The 16833-nt window shown below is 40.0% G+C and overlaps 1 protein-coding gene across 1 annotated transcript in view; it reads right to left on the bottom strand.

Annotated features, from left to right (window-relative positions):
* Positions 1-2306: 2306 nt before the first annotated feature.
* Positions 2307-16833, bottom strand: part of NEK5 (NIMA related kinase 5) — a 52810-nt gene continuing 38283 nt past the window's right edge. The window contains 6 exon segments of the mRNA XM_037732549.1: positions 2307-2588; positions 6353-6421; positions 6653-6733; positions 11467-11576; positions 15062-15152; positions 16157-16273. Of these exon segments, the coding sequence (XP_037588477.1) occupies positions 2415-2588; positions 6353-6421; positions 6653-6733; positions 11467-11576; positions 15062-15152; positions 16157-16273 (642 nt within the window). The 3' untranslated portion in view covers positions 2307-2414.

Raw genomic sequence — 16833 nt, forward strand, 5'->3', positions numbered from 1 at the left:
TCAGAAAAATCAAGCTGCAGACACAGATAAGGGAACTAGCACAGGAAACTTGCCTAAAACATGCCCACAGCTGCATAGATAAGGGAGCAAGGCCCAACACAGAAATGCCTTTGTCCTTGGTGCAACCAGTGGGCCTCCAGGAAACAGTTCCTTCTCCTTTTGTGGGCATGTTCATGGTGGGCTCCAATGAGCACATTCCTTTCTTTTTGGGGCATACTTTGGACTGTGAGCCAAGCTTCTATGAACCATCACTCTGACACTCAGTCAGTTGTTGGCCAAGTCTCCAATTGGTCCTTTACACTATCATGTCATTTTCTTTCTCTTTTTGTTTTCTTTTTTGAGACAGAATCTTGCTCTGTCACCCCAGCTGGAGTGTGGCTGGAGTATGGTGGTGCAATCTTGGCTTGCAGCAACCTTCACATTCCAGGTCCAAGTGACTCTTGTGCCTCAGCCTCCCAAGTAGCTGAGATTACAGGCATGCACCACAAAACCCAGCTAATTTTTGTATGTTTAGTAAGTGACAGGCTTTTGCCATGTTGGCCAGCCTGGTCTTGAACTGGCCTCACAAGATCTGCCCATCTTGACCTCCCAAAGTGCTAGGATTACAGGCATGAGCCACCATGCCCAGCCAACCATCATGTCATTTTCTGAGTGGTGCCTTTTCCAAAGACAAGCCCCTGTCAGTCAGCACAGCAGGAGGATGGGGTGGAGCTGCCAGAAATTCATGCCTTGTACAAGTGAAACACCCAGCCCCATTACGTTTTTCATAAAAGCCTTTTTATTCAGCTGTGAAATGGCAACCCTCTTGGGTCCCCTCTCTGCAGTGAAGAGCTTTCCTCTTTTGTTTATTAAACTTTCACTCCAAACTCACCCTTGGTGTCTGCGTTCCTTTTCTTTTGGTCACAAGACAAAGAGCTCTGGGTGATACCTCAGACAATGATAGTGCAATATTTATTTGAAAAACGTATTTCCAATATATAGCACTGTTATTTCTCTCCATTTATTCAAGTGGCCTTGAAATACCTCAGTAAGGATTTACAGTTTTCTTTCTACACACTGCACAATTCTTGTAAACTTTATTCCTAAGTGAATGAATACACACACACACATTCATACATATTTGCTGTTACTAAAAATGAGATCTGACAACCAACTGGGGGAAACACTTGCAATACATATTAAAGGAAAAGGTTTGATTTAAATCAATCTTATAAAAAACAAACGTCGCTTTCAGTAGAGAAAAGGAGGAAGGGCAAGAGTACATAATTCATATGAGAAATATGAATAGTTGGCCGGGCACCGTGGCTCACACCTCTAATCCCAGCACTTTGGGAGGCCAAGGCGGTGGATCACCTGAGGTCAAGAGTTCGAGACCAGCCTGGCCAACATGGTGAAACTTTGTCTCTACAAAAAATAATAAAATAAAAAAAAATTAGCTGGGCACGGTGGCGTGCACCTGTAGTCCCTGCTACTTCGGGAGGCTGAGGCAGAAGAATCACCTGAACTCAGGAGATGAAGGTTGCAGTGAGCCAAGATCACGCCACTGCACTCCAGCCTGGGTGACAGAGAGACACTCAATCTCAAAAAAAAAAAAAAGATAAAGAAAAAATATGAACGGTCAACAAATATATGGAAAAATTCTTCAGCCTGAATAATAATTACAGGGAGACAATTTTCAGTATACCACTAATGAAGGGTTTTTCTTCCCCCTTTCATCTAAAAAAACAGCTAACCTGCTCTCCTCTTCCCAGCAAACTGACACAAAGATAACAGTTGAATTTACCCCTTTCACAGTTGACTGCTTTCCCTGAGGCCATTAAGGGTTCCTGAAGGGCCAAATCCCACCCACTTCACCTGGCCTTTCTCTTCCAGTTGATGCTGCCAATTCCTGTGCCTCCTCCATGACCTGTCTCTCCTCCTTTGGCTTTACTCTCTCCTGAGTCTCCAAAATTTGTCCATATAGTGGCAGAGTTTTGTCCTAAGCTCCATTTCCCTCTCATTCCAGCCCCTCTCCCTAGGTATTTTGACATCACCAAGGTTAAAAACCACAGATATGCTAAGGGCCACCAAGCTCTCTATCCCTGATATGCCCCAGGCTTTCAGTCTCACACAGCATCTGCAACAGATGCCATAAAGACCTAAATCTCAACATGTTACAAATTTAGATCACTACCTTGTCTCTACTGACCCCATTACCCTCCATGTGATGTATATTTGGTTTGTGGGAGAGGCTGAAGCTGCAGGAGGGAGTGGGTGTGGAGCAGGAGAGGAGGGCTGGATCTCAGGGAGTGTGGCCTCTGCATGGGTGGCAGGAGAATAGGAAGTGTGTTTCTTCCTTGCTCAGGGAGAGCAGAGAGGGTCAAATAACAGTGAAGGCGAGGCAGATGCATGGGGACAGAGTTCAAGATGGGTTGCTAATAAAACAGTTCCTTCTCAGTTACAACTTTCAAGAGACCCATACCTGTTTCTGGGCAGTGGAGTTTTTCAAATGCTTTGTCTGTATAATCTCAATGCTCCTTTACACATTTATACTCCTTAAACTTCATGCCATCCTCAAAGGTCAAAGTTTCATTTAGTATATCCATTACCTAAATCAATTCCACAGTGTTTCATGATGAATTAGCCATATTTTGCAAGAAAGAAAAACCACATTTTTTGTGTTCCTAGTAAAACTAAATAACTCCATAGAGTTTTTAAACTAGAGCTATGTCAGAATAAGATGAAAATAGAAATGTTTTCATTTCTTCTCCAGTTCAACAGTGTCAAGCACTGGTTGTAAGGCAACTTAATTTTACCTAGACTTTCTGCCTTCAATATTATTCCACTTCAGTTCCATGCTACAGTGCTCTCAAGATTTTGTCATTCATGCCCTGCTTTAAGTATGCAACATTCTTAAACAGGTGCCTAAATCTGCTCCTAGTATTCTATAGTCAATACCAAAATGACCACTTCTGTTTCAAGCAGATAGAAGCAAAGAATAAAAAAGAATGGCAGTTAAAACTTCTTGGACTCCATTATTCCATTTCAGCAGGGCAACGACAGCACCTCACTTCACAGAAGCTCTGTGAGAGTACCACTTCTCAAGTTCCCACCCAGAAGCAGGTCCCCAGATCTGTTCCACTCTGATGTCACAGCTCCAGGGCATTTAGGAACTTATGGTTGAACAGAAGTGAATTCTAATTATCACAACTCTAATGAAGTCTTTATGTAGCAAATGCTCATAAAAATAAGAAATGCTAACATGAAAGTGTTTTAAGCTAAAAAAGAACATTAAAGAAAAAGATTGAGCATCGTGTATAATTATTCATATCTACATTGACTTAAGAGGTGAATTCAGAAAAGGTAAAATGGAAAAATAACCAGTTAATTTTGACATTTGTTATAGGTCTAATAAAACCAGGATTAAAAAAGTGTTAAAATCAAGTAATAAAATGAAATTTGGATTTACTGTGTTGGGACAGTTATTGCTGCGGCAAGGAGAGCCCAAATGCATAAATGAGATTTACCCAACATTATCAATAATGAATTAAGGCCTAAAATAAATGTGCCTAGTTTCAGGGTACCTGTTCAATTTTTTAGGTCATTATATTAGTTGTTGACTATATATCAGGTCTTCTATTTTAATTTGGCAGGGATAACAATTAATATTATGAGTGAAATAGTTCCTTTAAAGAAAAGTAAATTAAAATATAATAATTTACCTAAAGAAATAACCACAATAAAATAAAATGGGAGAATAAAAAGCATTTGGAAGACTCATTTGAACACCAAATATTCAGGTCTTCTATTTTAATTTGGCTGTGATAACAAATAATATTATGAGTAAAATAGCTCCTTTATTTAAAGAAAAGTAAATTAAAATATAATTTACCTAAAGAAATAACCAAAATAAAATAAAATCAGAGAATAAAAAGCACTTGGAAGACTCATTTGAACACCAAATATTTTTCTGGAAATATTTTTTAAAATTCTAGGCATCCAAATAAGAAAAGAAAAAGTCAAACTATATCTTCATGGATGATATGATTCTATACCTTGAAACCCCTAAAGACTCCACCCAAAGGTTCCTGGAGCTGATAAACAACTTCAGCAAAGTTTCAGGATACGATATCAAATATAAAAATCAGTAGCATTCCTATACATCAAGAACATTGAAGCAGACAGCCAAATCAAGCATGCAATCCCATTTACAATAGCCACCAAAAAAATAAATAAATAAAATACCTAGGAGTACATCTAACCAAGAAGGTGAAAGATCTCTACAAGGAGAACTACAAAACACAGAAAGAAATCATAGATGACACAAACAAATAGAAAAACATTCCACACTCATGGATTGGAATAATCAATATCATTAAAATGGCCATACTGCCCAAAGCAATCTACAGATTCAACACATTTATATCCAACTACCAATGTCATTCTTCACAGAATTAGAAAAAAAAAAAAAACTATTCTAAAATTCATATGTAAACAAAAAAGAGCCCAAATAGCCAAAGTAATTCTAAGCAAAAAGAGCAAAGCCAGAGTCCTCACATTACCCAACTTCAAACTATACCATAAGACTACAGTAACCAAAACAGTATGGTACTGGTTCAAAAACAAACACATAAACCAAGTAATAGAATAGAGAAACCAGAAATAAAGCTACCTATCTACAGCATCTAATCTTTGACAAAACTGACAAAAATAAGCAATGGGGAAAGGATTTCCTATCCAATAAATGGTGCTGGGATAGCTGGCTGGCTATATGTGCAAGAATGAAACTGGACCCCTGCCTTTCACTGTATATAAAAATTAACTCAAGATGAATTAACTATTTAAATGTAAGATCTTTAACTATGGCCAGGCACAGTGACTCACGCCTGTAATCCCAGCATTTTGGGAGGCTGAGGTGGGCAGATCACGACATGAAGAGATAGAGACCATTCTGGCCAACATGGTGAAACCCCATCTCTAGTAAAATATAAAAATTAGCTGGGTATGGTGGCACAGGCCTGCAGTCCCAGCTACTCAGGAGACTGAGGCAGGAGAATTGCTTGAGCCCAGGAAGCGGAGGTTGCAGTGAGCCGAGATCACGCCACTGCACTCCAACCTGGCGACAGAGCGAGACTCCACAAAAAAAAAAAAAAAAAAAAAAAAAAAACCTTTAACTCTCTAACTAAAAGAATCCTAGAAGAAAACCTAGGAAACACCATTCTGAACATGGGCCTTGGGAAAGAATTTGTGACTAAGTCCTCAAAAGCAATTGCAGCAAAAACAAAATTGACAAGTGGGACCTAATTAACCTAAAGAGCTTCTGCACAGCAAAAGAAACTATCAACAGACTAAACAGATAACCTACAGAAGGAAGAAAATTTTTGCAAACTATGTATCCAACAAAGGTCTAATATCCAGACTCTATAAGGAACTTTGAACAAGAAAAGATAACCCAAATTTCAAAATGGACAAAAGACAGAAACAGACACTTCTCAAAAGACATGTAAACAGCCAACAAATATATGAAAGAATACCCATCATCACTAATTATCAGAGAAATGCAAATCAAAACCACAATGAAATACCATCTCACATGACTCAGCATGGCTATCACTAAAAAGTCAAAATACAAATATTGGTGAGGCTGCAGAGAAAAGGGAATGCTTACGTAGTGTAGGTAAGAATGTAATGTAAATTACTTCAACCACTATAGAAAGAAGTTTGGATACTTCTCAAAGACCTTAAAACAGAACTACTGTTCAACCCAGCAATCCCATTACTGTGAAAATATCCAAAAGAAAACAAATCATTCTACCAAAAAAACACATGTTCATCTCAGCACTATTCACAATAGCAAAGTCATGGAAACAACCAAGGTGCCCATCAGTGGTGGACTGGATAAAGAAAATGTGGTACATATACACCATGGAATACTATGCAGCCATTAAAAAGAATGAAATCATGTCCTTTGCAGCAACATGAAGGCAGCTGGGCACCACTATCTAAATTCCACAGGGATAAACCAAATTCTGCATGTTCTCACTTATAAGTGGGAGCTAAACATTGGGTACTCATGGACATAAAGATGGCATAGATACTGGGAGCTGCTACAGTCGGGGGGAGAAAGGAAGGGAGGATGGCTTGAAAAACTACTGAGTATTATGTTTAGTACCTGGATGATGGGATCATTCATATCCCAAACCTCAACATCACGCAATATATCCAGGTAACAAACCTGCACATGTATCCCTGAATCTAAAAGTTGAAAAAATTATCCCTATAGCCTGTGAAGAAATGTCATGAAACATGTTATTAGGTAAGATAGATGCATTTTCTCATACCTACTAATGGAAATTTAGACTTAATGGCATACCTCTTCTTCTTGGAGGATGTTTTCATCAGAAATACATTTGTCTAAATTAACTTCAAACTTTACCCCTTTCTAGGAGAAAGGAAAGAAAAAAATCAGTATAGCAATTCAATAAAAGCCATTAAATTACAACTCCCTAGGTCAATTTTATTTGACAGTATAGATTCTTAAAACCATTGGTCTCACATCAGAAAATAGAGCAATTCTATAAAATAGAAGAAAATCTTGTAGGCAACCCAGATCACAAGGTGGCTCCCCAGCCAGCTATTTAATATGGAACCCAAAGACAAAAGTATTTCTTACCTTAGCTTTATATCTCTGTTCTCGATTTTTACTTTCCTTTGTATACTGAAGCCTAATTTGTTTCAAGTCTCTTTCAATGTCCTGAAAGTTTAGGGAAAAATACAATTCTATCACTGTATGTTTACATGAGTTCATTTCTGTGTTAAATCTAATAATTGATTTGAGAACAAAAACAAACTTTTATAATGGAAAGTTAATAATTCACTAAAAACTTGGGCACAGTATCCATTAACTTGAAATATTAATACATTTAACACTGGCACTTCAGTGGGTGAAATTCTATAATGTGACAATACTGATCACTCCAGTCCACTCCAGTGCAAACCAATTCAATTCAAGAATGTAATGTTGACTATAGGATCATTCCCTTAAGAGGATTATGATCTTAATCAGGAAAATAGGCGAAGTGCACAACTCATGATGGTATAAAGGAAGGAGAGGGCTCTAAAAATTGGCAGGCAATTTCAAGGAGGAAAAGAAGAAAACTAAAACTAGATGACAAAAATTTCAAAGGCACAATTGAGATATGGGCTCTATATTCAGAGATTTCTTAGGGTCCTATCTGGGGCCCTCTGCTCCTCTCTTCCTTAATACAAGGGGTCTCCTTCATTCCTATGAATTTAAATGCCACCTTTAAGCAGTGACTCTTAAATGGGTATCATCAGGCTTCACCTTTCCTCTCCCCTGAGCTCCAGACTCACATATCCACTGCCTACTTAGCATCATCTTCATCTTAATATTCACTCCACAAATTCACCAGAGCACTCCCTGGGGGCCAGACACCCTCAAAATGGGTTAGCACAGTGGGCATGACCAGAAAGGCCCCTGTTGACATGGAGCTTACATTTTACTGGAGTAGGATAGATAATAAATGAGTTAACAAATGACATAATTTCAGAAATGTTAAGTGCTATCAAGGGAATAAAATAGGATAATAGGATGGAAAAGGAGTAGGGATGAGAGTAACACAGGCAAAGCTTATTTGGCAATTGATTTAAGCCCTGGAATATTGGACCTTGGCATATGCAGGTCCGGGAAGAGTATTTTCCACACAGAGGGAACAGTGGGGTAAAGGCTCCAGAGCAGGTATGTAACCTCTCACACCTTCTCTAACTCAATCTCCAAAAGGAACTCGTGAGTGCTCTCCACCCCTCCCCAGCAGTGGGCACTGAAAACTTACACTTTCCGCCAAGGCAGAGTATCAGAAACCAGATTTAACTCCCCACCCAAAACAACCAAAGAGCCAGATCAAATATATAATAGATGAATGGATTTTAATACATTAGACATCCAGCAATGAACAGAAAACCAACGAGACAAGCCCTGAAACTGCCCCAGCCTCCTGTCTTGAGAGTTTGCCGGCCATGGTGCAGGGATGGGGAACCGAATGTGAGTGTGGCAGACTCCCTGAGTTGATAAGACAATGCTTGGGGGTATTCAGGTGCTAGAGTTTGAAGGACAAAGACCTAAAGAGGGGGAAGCTGCACAGAGAGAACTGAAACACTCATAGAATGCCCAGAGGAGTGTAACACAGTACAGCCATTCTGGAACACCAATTGCCAGTTCTTAGAAAGTTAAATATATACCTACTATACAATCCATCCATCCCAGTCCAATATATTTACCCAAAAGAAAGAAAAGAAGCATATGACCACATAAAGATTTGTACTTGATGGCCGGCCGCAGTGGCTCACGCGTGTAATCCCAGCACTTTGGGAGGCCAAGGCAGGTGGATCCTCAGGTTGAGAGTTTGAGACCAGCCTAACCAACCTGGTGAAACCCTGCTTCTAATAAAAATACAAAATTAGCCAGGCATGGTGGTGCATGCCTGTAATCCCAGCTACTTGGGAGGCTGAGGGAGGAGAATCGCTTGAACCTGGAAGGTGGAGGTTGCGGTGGGCTGAGATCATGCCATTGCACTCCAGCCTGGGCAACAAGAGCAAAATTCCAGAGCGAAAAAAAAAAAAAAAAAAGATTTTTACATGAATATTCCTAGCAGCTTATTCATAATAGCCAAAAGCTGAGACAACCCAAATATCCCTCTACAGTGAATGGATCAATAAATTTTGATATATTCATACAATAGAATATACTCGGCAATAAAGAATAATGAACTATTAATATGGATAAATCGCAACATTATTATGCGAATGAAAGTAGCCAGAAAAAAGAATACATATAGCACAACTCCATTTTTGTAATGCAAACAAATCTAGAAAATGCAAACCAACCTACAGCGACAGAAAGCAGATCTGTGATTGCATGAGGATGAGATGGGAGGAGAGGTTGGGAGAATAGGAGAGAGGAGTTTACAAAAGGGTGCAACAAACTTTTGCCGGTGATGGATACGTTAGCTATATTGATTGTGGTGATGGTTTCATGGGTGTGCCTGTCAAATCTTATCAAATATACACATTAAATATGTGTGGTTTATTATGATCAATTATATCTCAATAAAACCATTTTTTAAAGGAGATGGGGGACTCAAGTCCTAGCCTGTGGCAGTATATAGGAGTAATGAGCAAGAGACAGGACACCAGCCTGGTATCCCTGCCTCAAGATCCCAGACCTCATGGCTGCACAGTTAACAATCTTCACAGGACCGTGAAGGACTTTCAGATTACATGATGCTGGAGAGCCTGACAGCAGACTGAGGTTCAATGTCCCACTCACGGGAGTAGATCAGGGTTGGGATCTGAGATCATTGTATTTTAAGGAAAGTAAAGTAATGGGACACAGATTGTACAATTGAGATGACCAGACTATCCAAGCAGATCAGACAACCAATTTCGCAAATGTAAGTAAGATACATCAGTCACAGCCCCGATTTCAGACTTCATAATATTACAAAGCAGAAAAACACCCTTCCCCAGGTTGCAGTGCAAATAACTAACAATGACACAGGCTGTGTATGAAGTATTTGGAAAAGCTGTGGAAGTACAGATGAGGTGTCATTAATTCTAAGGGGGAAAGGGAAAAAAGCTGTGCTAGAAACTTCACCAGGAGGTCTGATACAATGAGCTCTGCAAGAAAAGAAGAGAGGGAAAGGATATTTCAGTAGAGGAATGAGCATTTTACAAAGGCCTGAAGGTTAAAAGGAAGATGTCTTTGTAAATAAGTAGGGCTTTAAAAAGTAATTTCAGAAGGTTAGAGCCTTGGGTATGTTTGGGGGAAATGTGAGCAATGAGGCTGGAAGATTCTGTTAGGAACAACTCACAAAAGTCTAGCAGGCCACGCTAAGGAAAATGGCAGTCACCATTGATTATCGAGTAGAGAAATAATGTGTCCAAATAGTATTTTGAAAAGATAACTCTACAAATAAAGACTTTTATCAAACATGTCTAATTTTATAGCTACAGATTTCCTTCATATAAGATAATTAAAACATAAATTCAAAAAGTAGACAAATTAGGTGATAATTATTTCCTTTACAGAAGTTTGCAAAGAGATCTGCTGCTGGATTGCTCTGGAGGACAGCCTTCAGGAAATAGCAGATGCCTTTTTTATTTTTATTTTTTTTAAAAGATGGGGGTCTCGCTGTATTACCCAGGTTGGTCTCAAACTCCCGAGCTCAAGGGATCCTCAGCCTCCCAAATAGCTGGAACTATAGTCTCATGCCACCATTCCTGGCTTTCAGATGGCTGTTTTTGTATGAAGATACTGATTAGAGTACTGACAGAACTAAGGAACAGACACTTTATTATACATATTTGTGGTAAAAGTACTGTAAGCTTCTTATAAAAAATTTAAAAAGTAGAGAGACAATAATCACCACTACTCACACCAATCCAGATACCACCAATTACCACCGTCGGCATTTTGGTGTGTTTTCTTTCAGTGTTATTCCTCTTGCATAAAACATATCAAATTTTAATCACCCAATTCCTGATATAAACTTTTTGAGGGAGGGTACCATCATTTGTTTGTGTTCTTCCATTGGTTTATTTTTAACTACTTGACTTTTTAAAAACATTAAGGCACTGGATTTAATCTAACTAGGTTAAAATGTGAGAGAAAAACACATCTGTAACATCTGAGCTGTGTTTTCACAGAATTTGACTGTGATCCTACTGGCACCTTTGAATGACAAGTTTATAATTCCTTGAGGATTTTCCATTTCTAGTTGACTCTGGATCAAGCTCTAATAATAGATATAATTTAAAACACAAAGAATTACACTAATTATAAAGATGAGATAGTAATAATTCTCATTAGGGGCCAAATCATTGAGAATCTTCTTACTAAGCAAAAATAAAAGTACACTTGGGCTTCTTATTCACAAAATCAACATAAGTCCTTGAAAAGTAAAACATGTAATCATAAGAGCACTGTTTATCAGGTTATTTCACAGGTTGAGTAATTCTCAGAATTGGTTGAAATCAACAGATTCATCTTGCATTATAATTGTATAATCTTTTCTCAGAAGGGGAAAAAAACTCTCTTGAGATTTATTTGTTATTTCAACTCTGCCAAGCCTCTTACCTCCACCAAAAACATAAGGTTGAAATGGAAGAGAAGTTGGCTGTCAGATTTCTGGACCAATGTGTCTGAGACACTGACTCAGACCCTCCAGAGAGTGGAAGGTTTTTATACTAAAGAGCAGCAGTTCTCAAACCTAGCTGCACAATAGATCACCCAGCAAGCTTCTGCAGATAAGATGCCTGAGCCACATCCCAGACCATCTAGGGCAGAGAGAAGCATCTGAATTTTTAAAAAGCTCCCTACATGGTTGTGCTGCACAGCAAAAGGTAAGAGCCACTCGGGTGGAGCACACGCACCACAGCACACGCACATCTGGTAATAGCCATCATTACCTGCACAGGTGCTTCTCCCTCACACGCATCTTGATGGACAGGTAGGTTACTCTTCTTCACCAAATAGGTATTATGACTTATTTTTGAGTTCTCCTTTAACACAAATTATACTCAGTCAACAAGAGTGGTTCTGAGTGAGCTCTGAAGGCTACTTGGCTGATGTGTGATCAATGGAATGGCTGGACAGAACCCTTTTCATAGCTCCTTCTCCACATGGCAGCCTCAGTATTTCCCAGTCCTTCCTCCATAGACTCTGTAGAAATGTCTGCTATCCATTTCTGCAGGGCTCAGGCTGCCCATCCCAGACCAGCTTTAGACATAAGGCTGATGATGGCTCGAGGTTGCCCACCATGAGCCAGGCCTCTGCTCTGGAGAGAACCACCTCCACGCTGCCCCTCCCAGGACACGCAGTCCTCTCTTCCAACCTTTGTATGGCTCTTTCAGAATGCCCACTCCCCTGCCTTAACTCTGCCTCTCCAAATTCCACTCTTCTTCTCAGACCCAGTTTAGGCCCCACTCACTTCTTCCATAAAAACCCATTTCCTGCTCATTCTACTCATCTTGGCACCTGCGCACCTACGGGGCTTACTCTGTGACGGTTTTGTGTGTCATCATTCCAACCATTTACAAGTAGATCTGCATATGCCAGAAAAAATAGTGGTTTTAATTATATTTTTTTATTTTTTGAGACAGGATCTCCCTCCGTTGCCCAGACTGGAGTGCAGTGGAACAATCACAGTTCACAGCAGTTTCAATCTCAGTTTCCCACCTCAGCCTCCTGAGTAGCTGGTACTACAAGTGTTTGCCACCACGCCCCACTAATTTTTTAAATTTTTTTATAGAGATGGAGTCTCATTATGTTGCCCAGGCTGGTCTGAAACTCCTGAGCTCAAGTGATCCTTCTGCCTTGGTTTCCCAAAGTGCTAGGATTACAGGCATGAATCCAAGTAGGGGTTTTATAGTCTGATTTTTGTTTTGTTTTACTTTATTTTATTTTTTTGAGACAGAGTTTTGCTCTGTATCCCAGGCAGGGATGCAGTGGTACAATCATGCAGCCTTTAACTCCTAGCTCAAGCAATCCTCCTGCTTTAGCCTCGCAAGTAGCTAGCACTACAGGTGCAAACCACCATGCTCAGCTAATTTAAAATTTTTTTGTATATATGTGCATGTATGTAAATATATATATGTATGAGTATATATATTTTTATACATATATATATATATATATTTTTTTTTTTTTTTTGAGACTGAGTCTCACTCTGTTGCCAGGCTGGAGTGCAGTGGCATGATTTCAGCTCCCCGCAACCTCTGACTCCCTGGTTCAAGCAATTCTCCTGCCTCAGCTTCCCGAGTACAGCTAGTGCTTGACTTACGACCACAATTGGGGCCGGCAGACCAGTCGTAACACGATTTGGTCGTAAGTTGAGTAGGCTATATGTACAGTTGAAATGGTGCACGCGGAGATGGTAGTGCTGCCGGAAGCTGGTCCGCACTGTCGTATGCCCAGCTGGGCAACGTTTGTGCTGCCAGACGCGGAGCAGTCGTGGCTAGTGATTGTGGTTGTAAAGTCGAATCGTCGTAAGTTGCATAGGTCGTATGTCGATCAATACCTGTAGCTCGGACTACAGGTGCGCACCACCACACCCAGTTCATTTTTGTATTTTTCGTAGAGACAGGGTTTCACCATGTTGGCCAGGATGGTCTCAATATCCTGACCTCATGATCTGCCCGCCTTGGCCTCCCAAAGTGCTGGGATTACAGGCATGAGCCACCACGTTGGGCCTTTTTGTACTTTTTTTTAGAGCAGGGAGGGTCTCCCTATGTTGCCCAAGCTAGCCTCAAACTCCTGGGCTAAAGGAATCCTCCCACCTCAGCCTCCCAAATTGCTGGGATTACAGACATGAGCTACTGTGCCCAGCCTAAAGTCAGATATTTAAATATTTAGTCTGCTTTGTAATATCTAAGTGACTTTGGATGAGCTACTTAACTTCTCTGTATGGGGGTAAATTAAAGTAAGTATGGCTGGGTGCAGTGGCTCATGCCTGTAATCCGAGCATTTTGGGAGGCTGAGGCGGGTGGATCACCTGAGGTCAGGAGTTCAAAACCAGCCTGACCAACATGGAGAAATGCTGTCTCTACCAAGAATAAAAAAATTAGCCAGACGCGGTGGCTCGTGCCTGTAATCCCAGCTACTAGGGAGGCCAAGGCAGGAGAATCGCTTGAACCCAGGAGGCAGAGGTTGTGGTGAGCTGAGATCACACTATTGCACACCAGCATGGGCAACAAGAGCGAAACTCTGTCTTTAAAAGAAGAAGAAGAAGGAGAAGAAAGTAGTAGTAGTAGCAGTAGTAGTAGTAGTAGTAGTAGTAGTAGTATGTATGATATGGTTTGGCTGTGTCCCCACCCAAATCTCACCTTGAATTGTAATAATCCCCATGTGTCAAGGGTGGGGCCAGATGGAGAACTGAATCATGGGAGCAGTTTCCCCCATACTGTTTTCATGGTAGTGAGTAAGTCTCATAAGATCTGATGATTTTTATAAATGGGAGTTGCCCTGCACAAGCTCTCTTGCCTGCTTTCATGTAAGACATGACTTTCCTCCTCCTTTGCCTTCTGCCATGATTGTGAGGCCTCCTAGCCATGTGAAACTGTGAGTCCAATAAACCTCTTTTCCTTTATAAATTACCCAGTCTCGGATATGTCTTTAACAACAGTGTGAGAACAGACTAATACAGTATGTGAAAGCTCTAGTTCACAGCCTGGCAAATACAACTGAATTGTACCACACATTCATTTGATTTCTATTAATTTATCTGTATGCACTGTGGTGGAAGAGAAAGAGAGAGAGAGAGATCAATTTCAGCAGCATGGTGGCACTACTCAATGAGTGTGTGGCCAGTGCAAGTGGGATGGAGACAGCCATCTCAGTGCCTGCAAGCTTCTCCTAGGAGGGCATTCTAGGGCACTGTGTGTGTTCCTAGTGTTTCAATTATCATGTGTCTTTCTTACAACATGGTCTTCAAACACAGGCGGGCTATTTCATCTGACGCGCTTCTGAAGAAGCAGTAACTCTATAGACATTCTTGGAGATGGAATGATCAATTTCCAATGTGGCGCCTTGAAGAGATTTTTAAGAATCAGTTCAACTGCACTCAGATTTTGCCTTAAATAGCCTTTAGAACCTTACCCTGCAGATAGTTGAAAAAATGCTAGTGTGGGGGGATTTTTTTCCTCTCCTTCTGGGCATGAACTTATACTCATTTTGGACTTTCTGCATCTAATCCAGTTCTGGTCTAAAGTTGCTGCTCAGTAAATACATATTGACTGATTTATGAGGAAAACAATCAATAGGTACTTTAATAATAGCCATTCCTGACAATCTCAGATATCCTTATTATCTTGTGCAGTCTCTCATAAACCATAATAAACTGAAGCTCCAATGAGGTCTGACAGCTTTCCTATTACAAAAGAAGTCTGCATGATTATTTCTATGATAAAACTTTATCTTTTCTATGAGGAAATCATTACTTTTCATAGCAGCTCAATTTGGTTAGCTCTAAATCGATAGAACAATGTTTCCCCTAGAAGAACGAACTTATCTCTAGTTCTCTCCCCATCTTCTTTCTAATTTCTTTCATGTCATTGTGGTAGTGTTGGCGTATTTCTTCTAACTGCTTCCAATATTCCTGGAAAGCAAACCCTATCCAGAAACTTTCAAGTGTTTATGAACACCATAACAAAAATAATCCTTATGCAGCCTACAGTTTCAAAAGTGTGTAATATAAAATAAGATAGAAAAATCTGTTGTTCCTAAAATGATAATCTGCCTTATGTTTGGCTGGGGTACTTTACACCCTGTGAGACAGCAGCTTCAGACACAGAGCTCGATTTTATGCATAACCCAAATGCATTCATGATGTACACTTACTTTATAAATTCCACCTTTATATATAACCCTGTTATGCATTGAATTTTGTCCCTCCCCAAAAAGAGATATGTTAAAGTCCTAACCGCCAGTGCCTTAGAATGTGACCCCATTTGAAAACAGGGTTACTGCAGATGTGACTAGTTAAGCTGAGATCATACCGGTGAGCCCTTAGTTCAATATGACTGGTGTCCTTGCAAGAAGATGGCCATATGAAGACAGGGACACACAGGGAGAACAGCATGTGATGAAGGCAGAGAATGGAGTTTTGCAACTGCAAATAAAGGAAATGCCAAAGATTGTCAGCGATGCATCAGAAACCAGGAAGAGGCAAGGAAGGATTCCCCTACAGCTTTCAGAGGGCACTTGGTTCTGCTGACACCTTGATTTTGGATTTCTGCTCTCGCAGAATTGTGAGACAATACATTTCTACTGCTTTATGTCAGCTAATTTGTTGAACTTTGTTACAGCAGCCCAGGAAACTAATACAAATGCCAAATCTGTTAATGATGGACCATTACTCTATGAATCCAAGGTGAAAAGCATCATGAACTTAGACATATTGCATTCTCTGAGAAAGTGAAATACCTACCTCTGTATCCCCTGTAACACTCAGCATTGTGTTGACAAATTGAGTGTCCAAGTATTCACACAACAGCGTCCTCTCAGGGGCACTGTAGGAAATAGAAGTAACTTCCTATAACGTACGAAAGACAGTAAAACAAAGAAATACAATGGTAGCCCTGGAATTAAACAGTCTTTAACCTGTTCCTTCATTTCGTTTTTCCTAAATGGCAGCTCCTGGCATCTAGGCTCTTCTCCATTACTTCTTAGCTCTTCTCTCTGGTTGTAATTTGGCTCTGCAGAAGATGGACGAAGACCCTATTTAATGGATGAAATAATTTAAAAGCATACTTTTATTTCAGAAACATCTTGTGATTTGACCTTGATTTTTTCCTATAAACAAGAATTATATCACTAAGCAAACTCAATATCTGGGAGGGTTTTGTGGTAAGTAGTAGATTTTTCTTAATTTAAGTATAAAGCATTTATATAGAGAGAAATATATATACGTATTATATATATATACATATTCTATATATCTATATATATATTAATATATATATATAAGAATATGTATATATATTTCTGTTTGAGAGAGTCTCACTCTGTCATCCAGGCTGGAATACAGTGGCATAATCTTGGTTCACTGCAACCTCTAACTCCTGGGCTCAAGCAATCTTCCTGCATCAGTGTCCTGAGTAGCTGGGACAACAAGCACATGCTGTCACGTCTAGCTAATTTTAAATTTTTTGTAGAAATAAGGCCAGGCGCGGTGGCTCAAGCCTGTAATCCCAGCACTTTGGGAGGCCGAGGCAGGTGGATCACGAGGTCAAGAGATCGAGACCATCCTGGTCAACATGGTGAAACCCCGTCTCTAC

The sequence above is a fragment of the Cebus imitator genome, unplaced genomic scaffold (assembly GCF_001604975.1).
Source record: "Cebus imitator isolate Cc_AM_T3 unplaced genomic scaffold, Cebus_imitator-1.0 Scaffold453, whole genome shotgun sequence".
Classification (NCBI taxonomy): Eukaryota; Metazoa; Chordata; class Mammalia; order Primates; family Cebidae; genus Cebus; species Cebus imitator.